This window comes from Medicago truncatula, chromosome 3, assembly GCF_003473485.1.
Source record: "Medicago truncatula cultivar Jemalong A17 chromosome 3, MtrunA17r5.0-ANR, whole genome shotgun sequence".
NCBI lineage: Eukaryota > Viridiplantae > Streptophyta > Magnoliopsida > Fabales > Fabaceae > Medicago > Medicago truncatula.
Genome location: NC_053044.1, coordinates 53,250,341 through 53,271,636, shown reverse-complemented (window position 1 = coordinate 53,271,636; position 21,296 = coordinate 53,250,341). Strand labels below are relative to the sequence as shown.

Here is a 21,296-nt window from a genome sequence, read left to right as displayed (position 1 = left end):
AAATCACACTTGCCACTCCGTCTCCTAGAATTGGTAAAATCCATGAATAGAGGAGGGGAAAGACAGGTAGGTTAAACAGATCCCATGCATTTGCTGAAAAATGAGATGCCATCGGAAACTACAACAACTTAACCATTTGAGCATTAAAATTTCACCATCCAATTCCTAAGTTTTAATCTTGAACAACATAAAAAATTACAACTTGCTTTGCTAGTATAATTTTATCAGAAACCTCAAGCAAAATATTCTCATTGGATCACTGTGTTACAGAAATGAGGACATGGGGATACTATTCCTAATCCTGAGTAAATGAAGTTTAGTACAGAAACAGACAGTTACTGCCTCAACCATTTATTGGGGTGTGGATTTATTGGAGATTGGAGTGTGCATACGCTCAACAATTCTGTTCACAGCATCTTTGGACATCACCAAAGTATCATGCAACAAAATACTGTAGACATTTAATCCCTACAAAAACATGTTAAAAAATATATGTATGAGCAAAGGCAACTTTTTTTTTCTTTCTGAGCAAAGGCACACTTAGGCCATTTCATTGATAATTAGAGAGTACAAATAGTCAGGAACATAATCAAAGATATAGGGGCTAGGGTGGGATAAGGATGATGAGTAAAGGCAACTTATTATTTAGATCTTGTGTCTCTAAGGTGAAAAGGTGGGATTATTACATCATAACACAAGTTGTACAATTTACTCATTTTAGATCTTACAAAAACGATGGAGATGTCAAACAAATAAATGGAGAGATGCTTCAATTATAATTTCTAGTCATAAGTTACACTACCAAACTCAGACCGAAGAATTTATTAGATAATTATAAGATCAAGTTATTTTAAGGCAGTGAAGCGGCGATAGGAGCCAAAAAAAAAATGCATAGCTATGATAAAAACACTAGTGGATGATATAAAATATTATGAATGAAAATATCTGGGAGAAACTTGAGGAAACTCTCCTAAATAATTTGGTTAGTGTGAGTGAGAAAAGTGGATTTGATCAAGAAAACGACTATGAGGATTTTGGAGGGGGTTAAGTCTATATTTTGAATCCCTAAAAAAAAAGTCTATATTTTGAAATATATTTGATTTGATATTTTTTTTTTTTAAAATTAAACAACAAGATCAATGATCATATAATACTTCAATCACGCTTAATTTATTTTTAAAAACATTTTATAGTACTTGTAATTTAAAAAAGAAAAGTAAGCCCTCCCCTCCAAAACCCTCCATCCCAACATACCCCAAAAGATATCTACTAGTAGAGTTATAATTATCACTTCCATGAGAAATATTATAGAAGCAACACGGGTAAAACTGATACTTACAATGGATGGAAGTAAATTAACATAATGCAGATTTTGTGTAGCTAACTTTAGCTTTTCATTTACGGGGCCGTCATCTACGATCAGAAGTTTCTTGGTGTCCTCCAGTTGGTTAAAAAAATTCAAAAAGTTCTTGGTTTTATGTGTGGGAACCTCCAAATCCTCAAACACTAGAAGCTGCATAAATCAATTCACCAGATATCAGTGTACACGACAAACACAGACTCTTATTTAACATATAATAATGCACAAAATTACATGAAAAAAAAAAATAAATCGCAAAAAGGATGAAAGAAATCCAAAGAACACTTTATACTATACCAAAATTGCAATAAGGCGTTATTTTGGTAACGCAAACTATAGATACACAAAATTATCATTGAACTCAAAGAAAGCCGAAAAAGGACAGCAGATAGCTGATGCAGTGCGGGAGCATCACCTTTTTCTTCTTTGTTTTATGAGTTTTTTTTCCCTTGATTCCAATTAGGGTTACATGCATGGTTTTACTGTATTAAATAGTCATGTGACTAGCACGCAACCCTTTATTGACCATACTTTAGAGCTCTGGATGTGCATTTAGAGGGGGCATATACTTCATGCAGTACAGTTAAACTAGTATAAATGGTTCTAGGGCGTCACAATCAGCTTCCATATGATATACTCTAACATCAAATTATTTCGTTCCTACTTCAATTTTCCCTACTGAACAACAATTCCGTGAAGACATTGCAGACTATCTTGTCTCTAGAAATGAGGTCCTCCTTTAGAAGAACAGCCTGCATCGGTTATTTTTATAATATATATGAAATAAAACAACATTAAATGATATGATTTTACAGCAAAAAACGGAGTAAAAACAATTGTTGATTATAGTCATAATTATAATTATTCTCTCATTCTCGGTATTTAATATCATTTCCTAGATTATTATTTTTCCATATTTTGAGAGATTAACTCGTGTGTGAGTCAGGATCCGTTGATACCACAGGTGTCAAAGTTTAGTTTGACACCAAATTTGATCCGTTGTTTCCTTTAATCCAATGGCATATATGCTCGGGAATAACTCTGTGTGAAGCTTCTTTGCCATTGTCATGTCTTTTTATCTATGCAATTGCCAATTGCCACGTTTATCTGCCATATTAATTTTTCAACAAGGAGAGATTACAGGGATGAGATCACGCTCTAAAAAAAATTCTTCTTTCCCTTATTTGATAAGTGCAATTGGGGTTTTTCTTAATCTTAATTATGCATCAAGGTTTGATGTTTCAATTTCTTCTATAGCTTTCTCATTGTCACATTCTAAAACATCGTGACAAGAAAGGAAGACAGAAAGCAATTGGATTTTTAAACAAGGAGAGAAACTGGAGATGATCATGAGAGAACTAAATTGAAAGTGTAATTATAAAAAAAAAAAACTAAAGTGGAGTTGATCACGTGACAATTTAAGCAGGAGCAAATAAGTCATTGGATTAAAGGAAATCAACGTATCAGACACACACTCACACACACACACACACTCCTTTGTGTAATGCAAGTGGATCATTCTAAACTATTCAACTTGGTATCCAGAGCAAGGTTCTAAATCCTGTTTTTTTTCTTTGGGTTCAGCCGCCGTCAAGACTAGCCCTAGTTTACATTTCAGTTTATTGGTGGGTGTACAAGAAAATTCATCGGGGCAGACGCCACCCTCACTAAGACACTGCAGCTATGGTTGCTACAGACACACGCCCCACCATTGGAAGCAGAGGCCGCATATCTACCTCCGCACAAAGCATGGACGCAAGAAACAGTTTCAAGCACCACCTCCTGCACATGTGAGCCATGCGCCACCTTACACCTGCCTGTTTTCACTGTCATTTATCTCGACTGACTCGCGTCCTCTTCCTAGTTCTGTTGGGACCCCTTCACTTTGTGGGTCCCACGTTTGGGGTGTGTTTCAGAGGTTTCTTTGTTGTTGTGTAGGTTTTCGTGAAAGCGTTTGGAATGCTCTTTGCTGCAGTGTTTTGGTCCTTTGTCACTTGGATTGCATCCCAAGGTCTACTGATTCAGTTTTTAGACCCTTGATCGCTGTTTTTATCGTTCTCTGTGCCTATCTGTTACTGTGCGTCTCTCGTTGTTGTTGGAACATTTTTCTACGGCTGTTGTTTGCATGTAGTTTTTTTGGTTCAGTGCTTGACGGCTGTTGAACAGGTTTCATCTTCAGCCACCTTGGCTCATTTTGGTAGTTCTATGTGGGATCATGAATATTAGACTATGGTGCTTTTTATCATATAGCTGGTAAAATACCTCACAACATTACCCTTGCTACAAACTACTAGTGTTGGTCAAGCATCACCTCTGTCATCTGTATTATTGGATTATGTGTACTGGGTACCCTTTTTATTTGATTGTGTGTCCGTGTTGAGAGTCAATTGTTAAACTCGACTTGTTATAGCCATTGAAACGCAGTGGTTCGGATCTTGAGTTATATTAAAAGGTCACCTAGGAAAAGGCTTGTTTGTACAAATAGTCGTGCCAATATTGTTGGATATTCATATATAGATTGGGCAGGTGATGTAAGTGATAAAAGATCAACTTCAGGTTACTGTGTTTTGATTGGTGGAAATTTAATTTCATTGAAAAGCAACAAGCGTTGTGAGGACAAGTACTGAGGCAAAGTATCATTGTATGGCTCACACTACTTGTGAACTTTTGTGGTTGAAACAGTTGCTCCAAATGGAGATAATTATTCTCAGTATTTAATATCGTTGATATAGTTTCCTAGAGTATTATTATTTCTTATTTTGAGAGATTCACTCTTGTGTGTGTGTGTGTGTGTACTTTGTACACTTCTTCTTTGTGTAATGCAAGTTGATTCTTAGAATTCGGGTCGGGCCTAACTCAAGCTTACAAAACTAACTTGTAAGGTGTGGACTGTCCCATTTATAAACAGACATTCGTTCATACATCATCCAATCTGGGAGTCTTAACACACGCACACACACACTCAGCCCCAAGATTGACATCTGAAGTGTGGCCTGATTGTGGAAACTTGATCGCAGGTGGCCTAACGGTTCTAGGATAGGCTCTGATATTATCTTAGAATTTTGATTGGGCCTAACTCAACTTTACAAAATCGGCTTGTAAGGTGAGAACTAACCCGGTTTATAAACACATGTTCATATCATATCTCATCCAACGTGAGACTCTTAACATTGATCATTCTAAACTATTCAACTACAATAACATTTGCAAAGCCGGAGTAAATTCACACTACATATTAGTAAACAAGCCCCTACAAGAAATAAGAATATTGTGTCTCTTGCCAGTTTGGCTGGTAAACTATTAACCAAAACATTAAACAATATGTTTATACATTTTAAAATTTAATTTTCTACAGTGAAAAATCAATACATAGTGTATACGCAAGAATCTACATAGTGTATAAAGCAGACATAATAATTAGAGATGTTATTTAATTTTTAAGAAAGAAAGCAATGATAAGGAGAGTGATAGAGGAAGAGACTTGCCTTTCCTTCTGCTGCACGAGCTGACAGAGCAATCTTTAGTCCCAGTCGCCGAACCTTCTTATTGAGTTTGAAAGCGTGACTTCGGGGCTTAGGACCATGCTTCGCTTCACCACCCCTGAACTGTTTCCATTCATTAAATTTATTAATTACCACCACTGAATGGGAGGAGTAATTTGTTCTGGTTTTCATTTAAAGAATGTCCTGTACCTGAGGCCCACGCAATGACCCATGCCTTGCTCGACCAGTCCCCTTTTGGTTCCAAGGCTTTCTCCCAGTCCCACTGACCTCACTGATAGTTTTTGTTGAGTGAGTTCCCTGTTGGCAAAAATCAGTGAGAAAACAAGTAACATTCCGATGGGAAAATTTGATAGCTAACAATTTAGATTCATACTAAAATATAAATTATATATCCAATCCATTATATGTTGATCACGCCTCTTATTACTAGATGCTATGATTGATAGGATATAGATATAGAGAAGCATTGGGTGGGGTTGGAGTCTCTCTATCATGTAATTTTTCACTAATACTCTGTCCCAGTATTCCAGAATTCTATTCTAATGTAAGAATTAATTCTTCCATTTGTCAATTAGGTGAAACTAAGTCCATATCATATGTGAAGTGCAAGAGAACATAAATATCATTAAGAGATTTAACACAGTAAATGATAAAATATCAATTGAAACATATACAATTCTTGGACATTAGATTAGACATGCCAAACCTTAGTTATTTATTGTCCAAAATCTAAATGTTTGTCTGCTATCCCAACCCCCTACTTCACTCCATCCTCACAGACAATTGCCAGTGCAATTCAAAATGATAAAAAGAAAAATGATTGAGTATTTCCACCGTTCAACAATTGAATACACCTGATATTTGTTACAGCTATATGGATTGGTATAGCCTAAGATTGATAGCATTTCCTTTGGATTACATGTCCCAGTTCAATAGTTCCAAATCATAATGCGATCAATACCTGTTGGCGTTTTGCACGCTGCCACAAAACAACACGGTGAACTATATCCTTCCGAATAGGCATATCAAAAACATCTCCAGCTAAAACCATAAAGCCCTTGTCTTCGTTGTGAAAGTTGGTAACTGGAATTAAAAGATCCTGACAGAGCCCTGCACCATAATGAACTACATTAATAATATACTTAGATCTTATTGAAACAGTAATCAATTCATCCCATGATCTAGACTAGATGAGTTGCCATGATAGATGATGGTAGGAAGTGAAAGAAAAAAAAAACAGAAACATTGTCAAAGGTGTACTCAAAACTTAGATTTGTATTTATGGCTGCTTTGTTCTTGTTATTGAAAAGGACAGATGCATTATCTGGAAAAAGTTGAAGCCCTACTACATTCAGCAAGAACTAGAGAAAAAACTTGTTGACAAACACATAATAGTAAAGACTTGGAAGAAAAAATCCAATACATATCAATATAACTGTGGTGGAAGACTTTAAGTTAAAACCTGGCCACAAATTCCTTCAATTTTAGAGCAGAAGCACATAATTAAGAATTCATAAGATATTTATATCTGAGTTACAGGTCAAAATGCATAAATCTTAAGTCTTGACAAACTTTAGGTATAAAATGGTTCTTGGAAAAAAGCATTTAGTAAGTTCTAACATGTAATATACATAGAAATGCATTGCATATGATCATTGGACAAAGCTTTACATGAGATAAAGCACAAAATGATTGTTACTAGCCTTCATACCTATATCACGCTCAGATGTTGCGAGAGGCTTTTTGGACAATAAGTCAGATGGAAATGCAGCTTCATCAGTAGAAGTAGAAAAGCGTTGGGTGATTGATCCGGTCTACATTTAAATAAATAAATAAAAAAAACACTGCTTTATTAGACAATAATAATCAATCACTAAACAAGCAGCATAAGAGAGAAAAAGAATGCAATGTACCAAGATACGTTGTGCAGAAATGAGTCGCTCCCCATATAACCCAGCAGCACTGGGTGAATTAAAGCAGCGCCGTCCCAGTGAATGCAAGGATTGATAAGAACGAAGTAGCCTTTTGGAGATGAAAGAAGCCATAACTGAAGAATCAACCTACAATTGAATTGAAGTTGAGAGTAGAAACAATGGTGAAATGTGAAGTGTAAGAAATAATAATAAAGAGCGTTGAAGAAGAAATTAAAAGCAAAATAAATGAAAGTGAAAGGAGACATTTCATCGAACACATTGTAAGCATGAAAAATTGAAGGCAATTAGAGCATAACTAGCGGAAATAAAAAGCACGTGAGTTTGGGGGATAGAAGAATAAGAAGAAGAAGAAGAGTTACCGGCAACAGAAGAGAACATAAATGAGGTGAGATCGAGATTGATGAAGCAAGAGCTGCGAGAATCAACAGGTTTGTTCGGAGAGAGATGAGGTTTTGGATTTCTGAACGAACGAAACTACCCTTTTGTCAAAAAAAGTATCAACCATTCAACCCTTTCATTTTTAGTTTAATTTTTTATTTAATTATTTAAATCCTTTTATTTTTTATTTAATTCAAAAGAAAATTATGACGAAATTTGCTAAACGAGGATAAAAAAATAAATTGTGTCGATGCTAGAAGATTAATGAATATAACAAAGTGTCACATCTTATTAATTATCTATTGAACAAAATTAACCACAATTTTAAATGTTAGTAATCGTGATATTTAGGTATTCAAGTATACATATATATTCATTATCATTCGAAATATGTTTAAATACAATGATTTTTAAATTGTTCAAATATATGTAATATTTGTTCGTTAACCATGATTTAAGTTTAAATAGGTGTTCATCACAAGTATCAAAGTTCAACAAATTTTTTAAGCGGATCCTTTTGTGTTCTAGTTGAATGATGAAAATTTATACACTCATCGTAGTCGAATGACAAATAATATTTTATTATAAAAAAATAAAAATAAAAAGTCTAATGACCAATAGGGTCCCTAAAACATAAATATCAATCTCTTTTTATCCCTTGTTACCACTATGGTCTATGTTGTCGGTGTATGAAGTCTCTCGTTACTCCATGCCTATATTAATTATTATAATTATGATGGTTAAATTAATTACTCGTATAACTTTTTAATAAATACTTTGCAATAATTAAAATTCAATATCATTTAGTAGCCACCAACCATTTTTTTTTTTTGGTAGATTACCAACCATATATTAGTGCGAGGAAGATGGACAAAAAAAATTAAAATATACATTTACAACAAAAATTATAATATTATATGTGATTATTTCTCAGACAAACTTCCGGATTATTCAAAATCCATTTGCTCTAAAATTTTGAGGGACAACACCTAAAAATTACAACAATCATTTAGTTGGTATGCGTTCGTGTACTATCACAATCTTTATATATAAAAGTTAATCCGTAAGTCAATTTTTAACCTAATTTTAACCTAGATTTTATGATAACTTTTATGTTATTACCCCCGTGTTCAATTAAACCTGTTTAATTAAGATATAAACTTTAAAAATCGTTCCTCCTATTCCTATAACAATTTCCTCCTATTTTGTTTCCAACACAACAATAAACAGATAAACATAAAAAAAAAAAAATAATAATAATAATCACTCTTATTAACAAATTCTTCCTATTATTTCCATTTAATCAAAATGTTATTCCTCCTATTCCTATAATAATTTCCTCCTATTTTGTTTCCAACACAACAATAAACAGATAAACATAAAAATAAAAAAATAAAAATCACTCTTATTAACAAATTCTTCCTATTATTTCCATTTAATCAAAATGTTATTTTCAAATGCTTCTGAAATAAAAAACAACAGCTCACTACTAAATTCAATCCAATCCTATTTTCGCTCCTAACAAATTCCCTTTTTCAAAAAAAAAAACACCTAACAAATTCACAAATTCCTGTAAGTTTGTTGCACCTTTTCCAATTCGTGTGCATTAATTAAGGCATGATTTAATCAGAATTTGTTAGGCTTTCCATTATATTAGGCTCCCATTTTTGCGATTGCAAAATTCAAATTCCCTTCTAATATTAACCACGACCCAGACTCCAACTCCCCACAAATTTAGCTGTTTCCAAAGCACTTTTACGTATCAATTCTCCTTCTCACTGTAAATGTGTACCATACAGAATTGAATAAAACACATCCTTATTTATCCCTTTAATCATTCGTTCAGAGAATTTCTCCCTTCAATCATTCATTCAAAGAATATCAAGTGGTAATATTGAAAAATGTTGTTGTCGTATCACTGCTTAACGGGTATATATGATGTTATGGTCTGATTTTTGCTTATGTTTTCATGCTTAAAGATGTTTTGTAATACTTTTTATTTTTACTGTATTGATGCAACAGATCCTTTGGTTAATAATCCAGATTAATATAATGGAGTGTTTGCTGCTCCATCTTTTTGCTTTATTTTCAGCTGTTGAATCAAACATTTGATTCTTCAGTTTTTGCTTTTCAATCTAATGAAGTATCAGTCTTGCTAAATTCTCTTCATAATTTTAATCTAAGCATCCATATTTTATTCTCTTTCCAATTTTGACTTTCTTTTTTTACGGCATCTGTCTCTTATTTTCTTAATCTTGATTTTACAATTTTTCACATTCTCCATTGTTGCAGTTTTGCTACGATGTCGATATTATGATCTTTTTCCGTGTTCATTTTCTTTCAATTAAACGTAAGTATGCATTCGTTTTTCTTCATTCCTTCCTTCGATAGAATGTCGTATTAGCTTTGTTTAGTCTTCCCTTAAATGAAACAAATAAACAATTTATTGAGGGATTTAAGTGTCTTCTTTTATTTTGTTTCTTTATTTATGTGTGCACAACTCAAATAATACCTATCTTGAAGTAAAAATCATGTGCAGTTGCAGGTCCTCGCAATGCAACAATTGCTAATGTTATTGGTGGGTGAGTAAGAGTTTAGTCTCTTCATTTGGTAAGGAGATTTTATAAATATAACTTTTATTTTGCAATATTTAAGATTATAACTCAGAAAATATACATTGATTTGATTTTCACTTTGTGAAAACTTCTAGCAGGTGGTGAAAAGTGATCATGCTATATTTTATAGAAATTATATAGACTTAACTACAAGGGATTTGTTTTTGTCTTTTAGTTGGTTAACAATGTTTTTGTCCCGCATTTTGTTCTCTTAGATGTTACACTTTTTAGTTGTTAACATTTAATGCCTTCTTTATCTTAATTTATACCTGTAAGTTCTTATCAATTGATGGAAATGTGACAACGTAATATATTTAGTGTATAAAACGTAGGACATGCTTCGACAGAGGGTATGAATATGAACCAGGCATTTAGCTGCATGTGTGAATGTTAACTATAACATAATCTTTCATTGTTTTATATTCAGATAATATTTTTGAGATTTATTTCTCTTCATAATCCTCTTTAGGTAAAAATTATTGTCTTCACTCTTTTCTAAACTGCTTTGCTGATTTGTTGTTTTGTAGTCATAATAATATTTTTTATTAGAGGCTTTATGAATGGCAATACCAATTCTATAGATAACACTTTTCCGTAGAGCTGGTCTTCATGAGCACACATGAGTTCTCATCATAGCCATACAAATAGAACGATCCCTTTGAAAAATTCTTGATATTGTGGAGGATATAATGCAAATTTAATTTTTTGTTGATTAGTTTAAAGAATTGTAAGCTAAATAAAACAATCCAAATATTGTTGTTAATTCTTCTTCTTTGCTCATTGTGTTTAGCATTTCATTGCAGGAAAACAATTTACATAGAATTCCTTAAGGTGCCTAAAGCAAATATAAAGGTCTTCAATTTTGTTTGTGGATTGAGATAATGCAAAAGTTTCAGTTGTTTCTAAGCGTTATTGAAAGTTAAGGATATTTGATTTATTTTTTCAACCTATAAAAAACTGGTGTTTTTGTCTTATGAGGAAAGTCATGTGCATGGACCTACTATTTAACTTACGGTGCTTTTGACACAAAAACAATACAACAAAAGGAATTGTGATTTTGAAGGCTAAAAATCGTTCTTCTGGGTCCTTTGAGAATAGTTGATTTTTGTTTTGAAGGTTTATTATTGTTATTTAGGTATGAGTGGTTTTCATGTAACATAGGTTTTTGGAGTCAAGTAGTGACCAATTTGTATAATGTCGATTCTATTTGCACTTGCAAATTTTTTAATGAAGTTTAGATGATTACAATGAAGAGAACCAATTATAATTTTGATATGTGAATGATTGAAAATAGAATTTTAGATCCTTGTCGTTGTCTAATTTTTAGTTTTTAATATTCGTTTGTTTCAACTAAACAATTTCATGTCATCTCCTACTTTATTTTTTGAACTTGCATAAGTAAAATGTATAATACTCTTCATCTTTTATTTATTTTAGGATTTTTTTTACCATTACTTATTCTTATATATTAGTCGAAATGACCCGTGCGACGCACGGGTCTAAAGTCTAGTATTTTAAAATTTCCTCTCAAAGAAACCCTAAATATCTAGGGATGAGTTGTTTCCAGAAAGAGTAATTTTAGAGTGAGTGTCTAACTATGAGATTTCACTCCTTCAAAAAAATTATGAGATTTCACATCGAAAGATAAAAGATGTATAAGGCTATTAATCAGTCAAAAAAAATTAACTTTGGAAAGTGTGAAAGCATGCCAAAAATAAAAATATTTTTTTCTCTTTGTAAAGAGAAATATTACGGTGACAGCAAATTTGTCGTCAAACACCGAAGATAAATATAATGTGTATACATCAAACTCAAATTTTAATTAGTTTGTTATTATTTTTGACAGAATTAGTTTATTATTTCCCATCAATTTATTATGACCGGTGCTAGTTACACCCCAAAAAAAATTAGCTACATCCAAATTTATTTAAAATTTTACAATAATACTAAAATTGTCCTCTTCATGTAAATTTTTAAAAACCCATCTTTTATGATCGTTCTGAACCCTTACCCCCTTTCATCCACAAATCACCATAGATGTGCAACCAATATCTGAATCAACATCTTTGTTATTGATCTGTATTATATTCATAAAGGTTAGTGAATTTCATGAATTTCATTTTCAATGAGTTTCTATTTGTTTATTGTTTATTTTGGTATGAGATATGTTCAATTTAGGTTAGTGTAAATTAAGTTTACTTATGTTCAATTTAGGTTAATGTAAATTTAGTTTGCTTATGTCAATGTAAATTAAGTTTACTTATTATGTTCAATCTAGGTTAATGTAAATTTAGTTTACTTTACCTTCAATCTAGGTTAGTGTAAATTCATTTTACATGTATATAAGAGGTTAGTGTAAACTCAGTTTACTCAATCGAGGTTAATGTAAATTCAGTTTACTTATGTTCAATTTAGGTTAATGTAAATTTAGTTTACTTATGTCAATGTAAATTAAGTTTACTTATTATGTTCAATCTAGGTTAATGTAAATTTAGTTTACTTTACCTTCAATTTAGGTTAGTGTAAATTCAGTTTACATGTATATAAGAGAGGTTAGTGTAAACTCAGTTTACTCAATCGAGGTTAATGTAAATTAAGTTTACTTATGTTCAATTTAGGTTAATGTAAATTCAGTTTACTTATGTTCAATTTAGGTTAATGTAAATTTAGTTTACTTATGTCAATGTAAATTTAGTTTAATCAATCTAAGTTAATGTAAATTAAATTTACTTATGTTGAGTTAATGTAAATTCAGTTTACTTATTCAATTTAGATTAATGTAAATTAAGTTTACTTATGTTCAACTTAGGGGTATATTAGTCATTCTGGGGTGTAACTTGTTTTTTTTTTGGATGTGACTAGCACCAGTCATTTATTATGAATTACATATTTTTATACGATATTGATACGTTGTAAAAAAATTATGTTCAAATAACACTAGTTAAAGCACTACAGTAACTATATACAATATACATTTAAGTTAGTACCATAGATACTACATGTGCTATTTTTCTTAACAGGATGTTACAAGAACTATGATTCACCTTGTCAAAAAAAAAAACCTATGATTCACTAAATTATATAACAAGTGTCGCCTCAAAAAAAAAATATATATGTACACGCTGTTTCACTAAATTTCATTAGTTTCTTTCCGTTGCTTTTTTGAATAGTCACAAACACTAGTTTTGTTAAAAAATATTGCATAGGAAACCGGATGATGCAAGCACATGTCGGTGCAAGTGGCGTGAACTTAATTCATCAGCAGCGTCCCAAAGTTCAAATATTGTAAATGGAAGAAAAAAAAATAGACACTACGATAAATGTCTCCTTATATATAAGTCTACCTGAACTCGGCTCGGATTAATTGTTACTTGTTAGACAATCATTCAACGTTGCATTACATTACATAAGTTAGTCCAAAAAAGAGGGGAATAATTACAGAATGTTAGATCAAACACTAATGTAAACCTGACTGTATCGCAAGTATTGTCAATCGGAGACACAATTACCGTAAGTTAGTTACTTCCAAAGCTTGATGAACTTGTCATGACTGGCAGAAGCAACCAAACCATTTACGGTTGAAACCGCCAAGGCAGTAATTAAGCCATCATGAGCAGACAGAGTCATTGTCTTGTTCTCAGCCATGTTCCACAGCTCCAATGACTACACAACATGTACCAATATCAAGCATGAATTTCTTAATTGCATATTAGAGTAGGGAAAACGACAAAAATAACCAAATTCGCAAATATCAACAAGAAAATAAAGACGTGGACTTGCCTGGTAACAACCAATGACGAGCAGTGAAGGGAATGTTGGATGGAAAACACATGAGTGAAACTTACTTCCATTACAGCTAAGCTCATGAACACATTCCCCTTCAAGAGTCCAAATCCTGACAGAGTCCTCACTCACAGATGCCAGCAATTCTCCCGATGGATCCCAACATACAGAATCTATTGTCTTTGTGTGACCCTACAATCATTGTACAACATTAAAACAACCATTGGTTAATATTTTAAGTTCACTTCTAAAACTATGATGATAACCGGATAAGATAAAAAGTGCACGACTGGTGACCCTAACTCAAGTAGAACTTCTAACTTCTCATCGAAACATTTGTTTTACCTTTAATGAATATCGGCATGCCTGTGTTTCCACATCAAGTATAGACACAATGTTTTCAGCTGCTGCAGCAAGATACCTCCCTAGACGAGGTTGAAATCTCATCTGGGTAGTGCCACCCTAACCAACAAGAAAATTGTCACTTTAGTACGCAAGCTACAAAACAGGTTTCCCTTAAAAAATATAAGAGAAAGGCCATCTAGGGCTGAAAGCATCTTGTACAAAGGGACATGCAAAGAAAATAAGATAAATTGATTAAGATTCTACCTTAGAGACTCTAACACAACTGCCATTGTTTATGCTCCAATACCGTATCTCACCATCACCATCACACGAGCATATAAGATCATCTTTATTTGGATGAAAATCTAGTGACATGACAGATGTAGAATGTCCCGTAAAAGTGCGAAGAGAATACCCAGGCTGCATAGGAAGTATATATACAGTTAAAGCAAAATACCCATTAGAGAAACACAATTCATCTTCTATATAAAGGCAACAAACTATCCAAGAATGCAATCATTAACATCCCAGTAAAGATATAGATCTAACGCTCGAATCTAAATACAATAATAGGACAACTTTTTAGCCTTTTACAACTCCATGTAGTAAACATTAATCTAAGCAGCCACAAAATTATGCATAGACTACATGATCTTAAAAAATATGAGGATTACAGCATAAATCCATGATAGAATAGCATCTATGTTGAACACAATACAATTTCAATAAACTTCCAATTGTTGGTATCCCAAAATAAGTGTTGGTGTTTACTCATATCAAATCATAATCATCAATCATATTTGAGATTCGAAGTCTATAATTTCACTTTACTCTTCATCTAAAATCCTATAACTTGAACAATCTTAAACTCAAATCTTAGCATAGAGAACTATTATAGATATTATGTTTTTCTTGTAAATAACATTAAGAAGATTTGTTATCTCACTGACAAAATAATTTCAGTGAAAGATGGACAGATATACATCTGTATAACTTTTCGGAGTGGCACGCTTCAAGACTGGCAAATATTACCATTGTGATATGCATAGTATGTTACTCAAAACCATTTGGAAAATATAGAAATAATTTCCCCAAAGTGATATTATATTATTAAAGAAAAACACGAAAGAAATCTACTAACATTGTCAACATCCCAAACCCTGACAGTTTTGTCGAATGAAGATGTTGCTAGACGTGGCATGCTTGCACTGAAACGGACATCAGTTATCAAAGCTGAGTGCTCTTCAAGAATAGCTTTTTGTTTTAGTGAATCCGCGTACCATATAACAGCCTGCATTACATGAAAATCAGGAGGAGAATATGACATTCCATATCTAAACAGAATAAAGAAATGAATTTTGTTTTTCAATTTCCTTCAAGCAGGACAATTGCACAAGTTGACTGCTAATTTCAGAAAGTTAGTAGAGCAAAGAAAGTGTCAAGATTAATGTTTCCCCTAACCTTTTTGTCATGGCCACCACTTGCAAGTAATTTTCCATCAGATGAGAAATGGCAACATGCAATTTTGCTTGAGCTTGCACGTACAGAATTTACATCAGAAAATGTGAAGCCTGAAAGAAAAAAAATCAGCCCCATAGCTTCTGAATCTGTGTCATTGCCTCACGTCAAGGAATTAAAGAGTAACTATGTACAGTGGAGATTCACATATAAAAGATAAAGAAGCACATGCCTTTTAATTACATAACCAACAACACACACACACACACACACACATATAAAGAATTGTAAATGTTTTCAAATTAAATATTTGAGGCAAAACGATAAGAGACTTTGCGATTTATTAAAATCATCTTGATTGCTGTTTAAGATTCGTACTTCATTGTAATTCACCATTACCACAGCGAGTTACACACTAAAAGAAATAGTTTCGTGTGAACAAACTGTCAGTGTAAATTCATTTTACACTGACAAGACAACTAAAGAGAGTCTGCTACTTTGCTGCGTCATGTCACCACTTTGATGATGTAGTTAGAGGAATGGAGTGATGTGACAAAATAATAAATTTTTATTGGATGTCGGTGTAAAGTAATATAGTGACGGAGCAAATATCCTTCAAATTCTGAAAGATAAGAATGCAAACTTTTTTATTCAAGCGAGAGAATATTAGACATACACATAAGGAACTCTTTGAAAGTTTGAAGTCAGAAAATTTTATGATCAATATAAAGTGGTGTTTACTGCACCTTTGCTTACATCCATACAACGGCCAACAGGATCTCTAGGATCCGTATCATCTTGCGATAAAAAAGACTCTACATTATCATCTAAAGACCCATCGTCCACAAAGCGATCCACATCAGCCTTCAATTCAAGATCCTTATCATCCCACTGCCAAAATGAAATTCCAATGAGTATGCATGCAAGGAATGAAATCACTCCTTCCATCAATTAAAACGCATATAAAAGCAACTCACCAACTGGTTTGAAGGTGATGTAAGAGTTCCAGTACCATCAGTGCTAAACATCATTAGAGGCTTTGAAGAACTACTATTATGAGGCAAAGCAGGCATTGAAACAGCATCTCCAGGAGTATGAGTTGAGGGAGTTGAGGGGGCTGAACTTGGTGATGGGCCTGCCGTATTTGCCGTTCCTGAACTATTTGCAGGACCCGAAGAAGATACAGGTTGCTTTCTCTTTCTTCCCATCTGGTTTTTTGAAACCTTCAAGTACATTAAGAGAACCATGTTAGGAACCAATTTCATACTCTACATAAGTTGCACACTAAATTTATAATAATGTCGCCAAGTTGGACATATAAGTAGATGAAATCAAGACTTTCACTTTTTTTAAATGCAAAAACCAAATAAGAAATAAAATCTTTTCCAACTATTCAGTCCTGGAATCTTGAAGCTAAAGAGATTGTTTTGCAATATTTGAAAATCTTTTCCAACTATTCAGTCCTGGAATCTTGAAGCTAAAGAGATTGTTTTGCAATATTTTAAATTGAAACCATTGAAGAAACAACCAAAGATTCAAATTCCCTATTCTGTATTCCAAAATGCTTCCCACCATTAAAATTCTCAAAGTCACACGTAAATCTCGTTCATACGCACATCCATAAAATACACTAACCACAAAAAGAATACATGCATAATCATGCAATGAACGTTCAAATATCCTTAAAAAACATGTAAATAGATTTGAAACATATAAAATGCAGTTAACCCTGCTGTGGAACAAGCTACTATTGCAAAAATTGGTGAATACAAGCTACTATTGCAAAAATTGGTGAATGCAACCAACCATCATTAAGAATCTCATCCTTGGACCAAAAACAAGCAAAAGGTGGAATACCACAAAACATAAGAACTCACACTTTGAAGAAATATAAAATCGCTATTTTACTTTGATACATTTAATAAAGGTCAAATGCATCTAAAGGTCCTTAAAGTTTTTCGTTTTTCCCAAAGTGGTCCTTTTAGTTTTTGAATCGTTTCAGAATCATACTTTCCCTCTGAAAGCTAGGCAACAATGGTCTATGAATAAACTCTTCTCCATTACCTTCTTCACTTTGTTCAGTTGGTTGAACTTTGATCTGCACTGTGCTATGAGGATTTGATCTAATCAACTCATGACCATAATCATAAAGCCTTCTAAATTGCTCCTTAAATGACGGAAAGTATGATTCTGAAACGATTCAAAAACTAAAAGGACCACACTGGGACTTTTGAAACTTAAAGGACCATTTTGAGAAAAACAAAAAACTTAAAGGACCTTTAGATGCATTTGACCTTTAATAAAACAACCTGATTGTGCATTTCAGAAAAATTGTTAGCCGTTATGTGTCAAGCATTATACATTTCTACAGCTCAGAAAAAAACTATTACCCATCGTTTCAGAAAAGGAGCATCAATAAGTGAAGTGTTGCTCAAACACATGAGGTATTGACAGCTATAAAAGGACTGACCTGATCATTTCCTCTATATGAGTTTGACATGCTGCCATCCATGGTGACACTACCACCACCTCCCCCTACCTTATCTTGCTGGTGCATGCTATGATTTGAAGTCTGAGATTGCTGATTTGAAAGAGCATGCTGTTGAAGTTGCTGCTGTTGTGCATTGATGCTCGACTGTTGTTGATGTTGCTGCTGTTGTTGCTGCTGCTGTAACTGAGCCAGTTTCAACTACACATACAAAAAAAACACTTTCAGATTATGCAGATCATGAATCTTTTGGCAAATATAAGAGACTTATAGATAAAATTGTTTAACTAATTATGTTACAAATAAAATGAAGATAAAAAGGTAATTAATTAGAATAGAACTAGCACCTTCATTAGCATATCTGTATCTCCACGGGGAAAAGGAGGGCCACCGCCATGAAGAGGTGATCCAACATTCGATAACATGTCACCCCCAGGGTTCGAAAGGCCATCCTTATTTAGGCCAATATTCCTATTATTCAGAAGCATTCTCAGCCTTCTGCTTTCTTCACTGGCAGATGGTGATGCCAAACTCTGTTGTGCAAGCATAAGCTGTTGCTGATGCTGTGGTGTCAACATTTGTAGTTGATGAAACGGCTGAGGAGCCTGCATATAAGGCTTTTGCTGCTGAAGTAAACCAGAGCGAAGTTGCTCCAAACCCTAATAAAATTATAAGAAAGGCTTAGTAATGAAAGTTCACAACTGAAGTGCTTTTGTAACAATTGAAGAAAGCATATTTGAAGGATGTGTACGATGTGTTATGTTTATGAAAGTAGAATATATCTGCAGGGAGAAGTGATATTAATAAAAAAAATGATCACGTACTGTGAGTGGCCACCCTTTCAAAGTCAAATTGTTGTTCCCTTGATTTGATCCTGGCACAAAAAAAGTGAAAATACACTGTTTACTACAATTACGGGCAAGAATAAAAACTAAAAGACCACAACTAATGTTTCATTGAAACCCAAAAATCCTTATGGAAAAATACCAGAAATTCCTAACAATGATCCTTCAGGACCCGCAGCTCTGGGATTTAAAACAGGATTTATCTCACTCTTTATATCCTGATTTCAAATGGCAAGTCAGGGAAAAGCAGCTAATATGAAATATAGGAAGTAACAAGATAACTCTGGGAACAGAGGTGTACCGTTGTAGACCCTGGTAGTTGCTGACTACGAGCTTGAACTTGTGGAGACATCCCACCAGCAGTGCCATGCAAAACTTGCCTGAAATCAAGAAATTTGGTGCTAGCAGAGTAAACACCCACAGATATAGAGAATGCAGAATGTTCAGAGAACTGAACGCCAAATAAATGTTTTTAAAATAACGAACACATGATCATTAATTTTTCAAAAGCAGGAGTAGACCGTCCAAAAGACTAAGATATAAAGAATGTCTTTTGCTTCGCATTAATAACATGATCTTCAACTCATAGTATTTCAGACGAAACTTCAATTAACAAAAAAACTCACCCTGAAGGCTGACCACCAGCTGCAGCTGACTTCAATATTGAGGCATGATTTGGGTCCAAGAGCTGACCCATGTTCTCACCAAATCTTTGCTGTACAACATACAAAAAAAAAAAGCAATGAACATATGTATCATTAAAACAATATTCATCTTATAGTAGGATAACCGGGAACATCCCTCTACCTTCATGGCTGCGTCATCCAAAGAATCCCTCTGTGGGGGACCTTTTAACCTTTCCTCATACATCTTTGTTGCTATTGCATTCGCAGTTGCCGGGTTTCCAGCTAACCCATTTGCGCTACCATTTAACAGATGAGTCCTATCTCTATTTTGCTGTTGTTGTGGTTGTGGCTGCTGCGGCTGCGATTGTGGCTGTTGTTGATGCTGCTGCTGCTGTTGCTGCTGTTGTGCATGCCTCTGCATCAGAAGTTGTTGCATCTGCATGTGTTGTTGCTGCTGCTGCTGCGCATGCTGTGACTGCTGAGGTTGAGGCTGCTGCTGTTGTTGTTGTTGCTGTTGCTGTTGTTCCCTTGCCTTGATTAATTGAGTCTGCATACGAAATTTCACAGACCATCAATTTAACAACGGTAACAAAGATAATGGACGAGTACTTATTAAACAAAAGCAGCTGTGTAAACTGCAATTGCTATATCACTCAGCTAAAATAATAGTCTATAATCCATTTAAAAGAAAAATAATAGTCTATAATACCCGCAGTTCATTAAAACAATCAAATTTCGACCAATTATTCTGTGATAGCAAACTATCCCACAAAGGTCCTTTACAATCATGTGAAAAACAAACAGATTTAAGTACACAAATAATCACATGATCAAGTTTAGCATAAAAGAAGTTAGCAACTAGCATAGCATAATACAAAAACCATAAAAGTTTTCTTTCAACTAACCTCTATATATGATGCAGCCACCTCAGAGTGCTTCTCATTAGTCCTGGCAATGAAAATATCCCAGAAAACCGACCACCACTCAAACAGAAAACCTCCAGGAGCATCAATAGCTGCAATCCAAGTTGCCATCAACCACACACACACACAAAAAAAAAACAAAAAAAAAAAAAAAAAAAAAACTAAATCAATAAAATAGACAAATACAAAGAAAATTCCAGTTTTTCCTTCCATAAAAGCACGGTTTTGAGGAATCTTACCAACAGGGTCAGAAGATACTTTTCCCTCAGCTTGAAAAGCTTGAGCAGAAGCTTTCAAATCCCTCTTCACAAGGTAATCATGGATGTAAACATCTAACCTGAAATTTCTCACAATGCAACAACAAATAACAACTTGAATCAGCAAAAAAATTGAAACTTTACAACAAAATTGAAGTTCAGAAGCCAAAATTAGCAATTTCTTATAAAACCTAAGAAACCCAACAAAGAAAAAATATGTGCATTCATAATAAACATAAAAAAATATACAAGTGCATAACTGAAGAATAAGAAAAACCCATTAAGCAAAATGAAGAAATAAACAAAATAGAGCATGAAAAAGAAAAGTCATGTTAGAAAAAATGATGAATGAGTAAGTAAAGGTTGAAACTTGCATCTTATCAGCTTCCCAGTTAGTTTGAGACATGGTTGAAAAAGGTGACTGTGTAGAAGGTGTTGGATGAGCTGCGTGTTGCAGAAGTAGATGAAGAGTTTGGTTTTCTTGCTATGGCTGGCTGTGACAGAAGCTTGAAGAGAGAGAGAGAGAGAGAGAGAGAGAGAGAAGTAAAGGAGAAATGAAGGAGAATAAGAAAATCCAGAGGACTTATTTATTGGTCCATTTATTATATATTTATTTGAACAAATTCCTTCATTTATTATTTTAATAAATTCAGATATATTTTGGCACTTGACAGCTGGCTCCGTGTCAAAATAAAAGAATATCTTTTAACTTTTTTTTTCCTACAAAAGAAAGATGAATAAAGTTCTTTTTTTTTTGGGCTTTTGCCCTCTTTTATACTAA

The 21,296-nt window shown here is 33.5% G+C and overlaps 2 protein-coding genes across 2 annotated transcripts; both read right to left on the bottom strand.

The window, feature by feature from the left end:
* Positions 1-67: 67 nt before the first annotated feature.
* On the bottom strand, positions 68-7,309 carry LOC11437070 (50S ribosomal protein L4). Its single transcript, XM_024780212.2, has 8 exons — positions 7,157-7,309; positions 6,777-6,923; positions 6,575-6,677; positions 5,825-5,973; positions 5,053-5,160; positions 4,846-4,965; positions 1,340-1,513; positions 68-468 (listed from the first exon to the last, which is right to left on the bottom strand). Exons 2-8 carry the CDS (start codon positions 6,906-6,908, stop codon positions 352-354), a joined length of 903 nt encoding a protein of 300 aa, XP_024635980.1. The 5' UTR covers positions 6,909-6,923; positions 7,157-7,309; the 3' UTR covers positions 68-351.
* Positions 7,310-13,080: 5,771 nt separating this feature from the next.
* On the bottom strand, positions 13,081-21,088 carry LOC11436627 (transcriptional corepressor LEUNIG). Its single transcript, XM_003603412.4, has 18 exons — positions 20,890-21,088; positions 20,498-20,595; positions 20,241-20,350; positions 19,517-19,882; positions 19,336-19,424; positions 19,011-19,089; positions 18,852-18,927; positions 18,689-18,738; positions 18,212-18,523; positions 17,847-18,065; positions 16,354-16,599; positions 16,123-16,267; positions 15,380-15,489; positions 15,060-15,209; positions 14,183-14,338; positions 13,919-14,035; positions 13,571-13,765; positions 13,081-13,453 (listed from the first exon to the last, which is right to left on the bottom strand). The coding sequence occupies exons 1-18, from the start codon at positions 20,919-20,921 to the stop codon at positions 13,310-13,312; spliced, it is 2,694 nt and encodes an 897-aa protein (XP_003603460.2). The 5' UTR covers positions 20,922-21,088; the 3' UTR covers positions 13,081-13,309.
* Between the last annotated feature and the right edge of the window lie 208 nt (positions 21,089-21,296).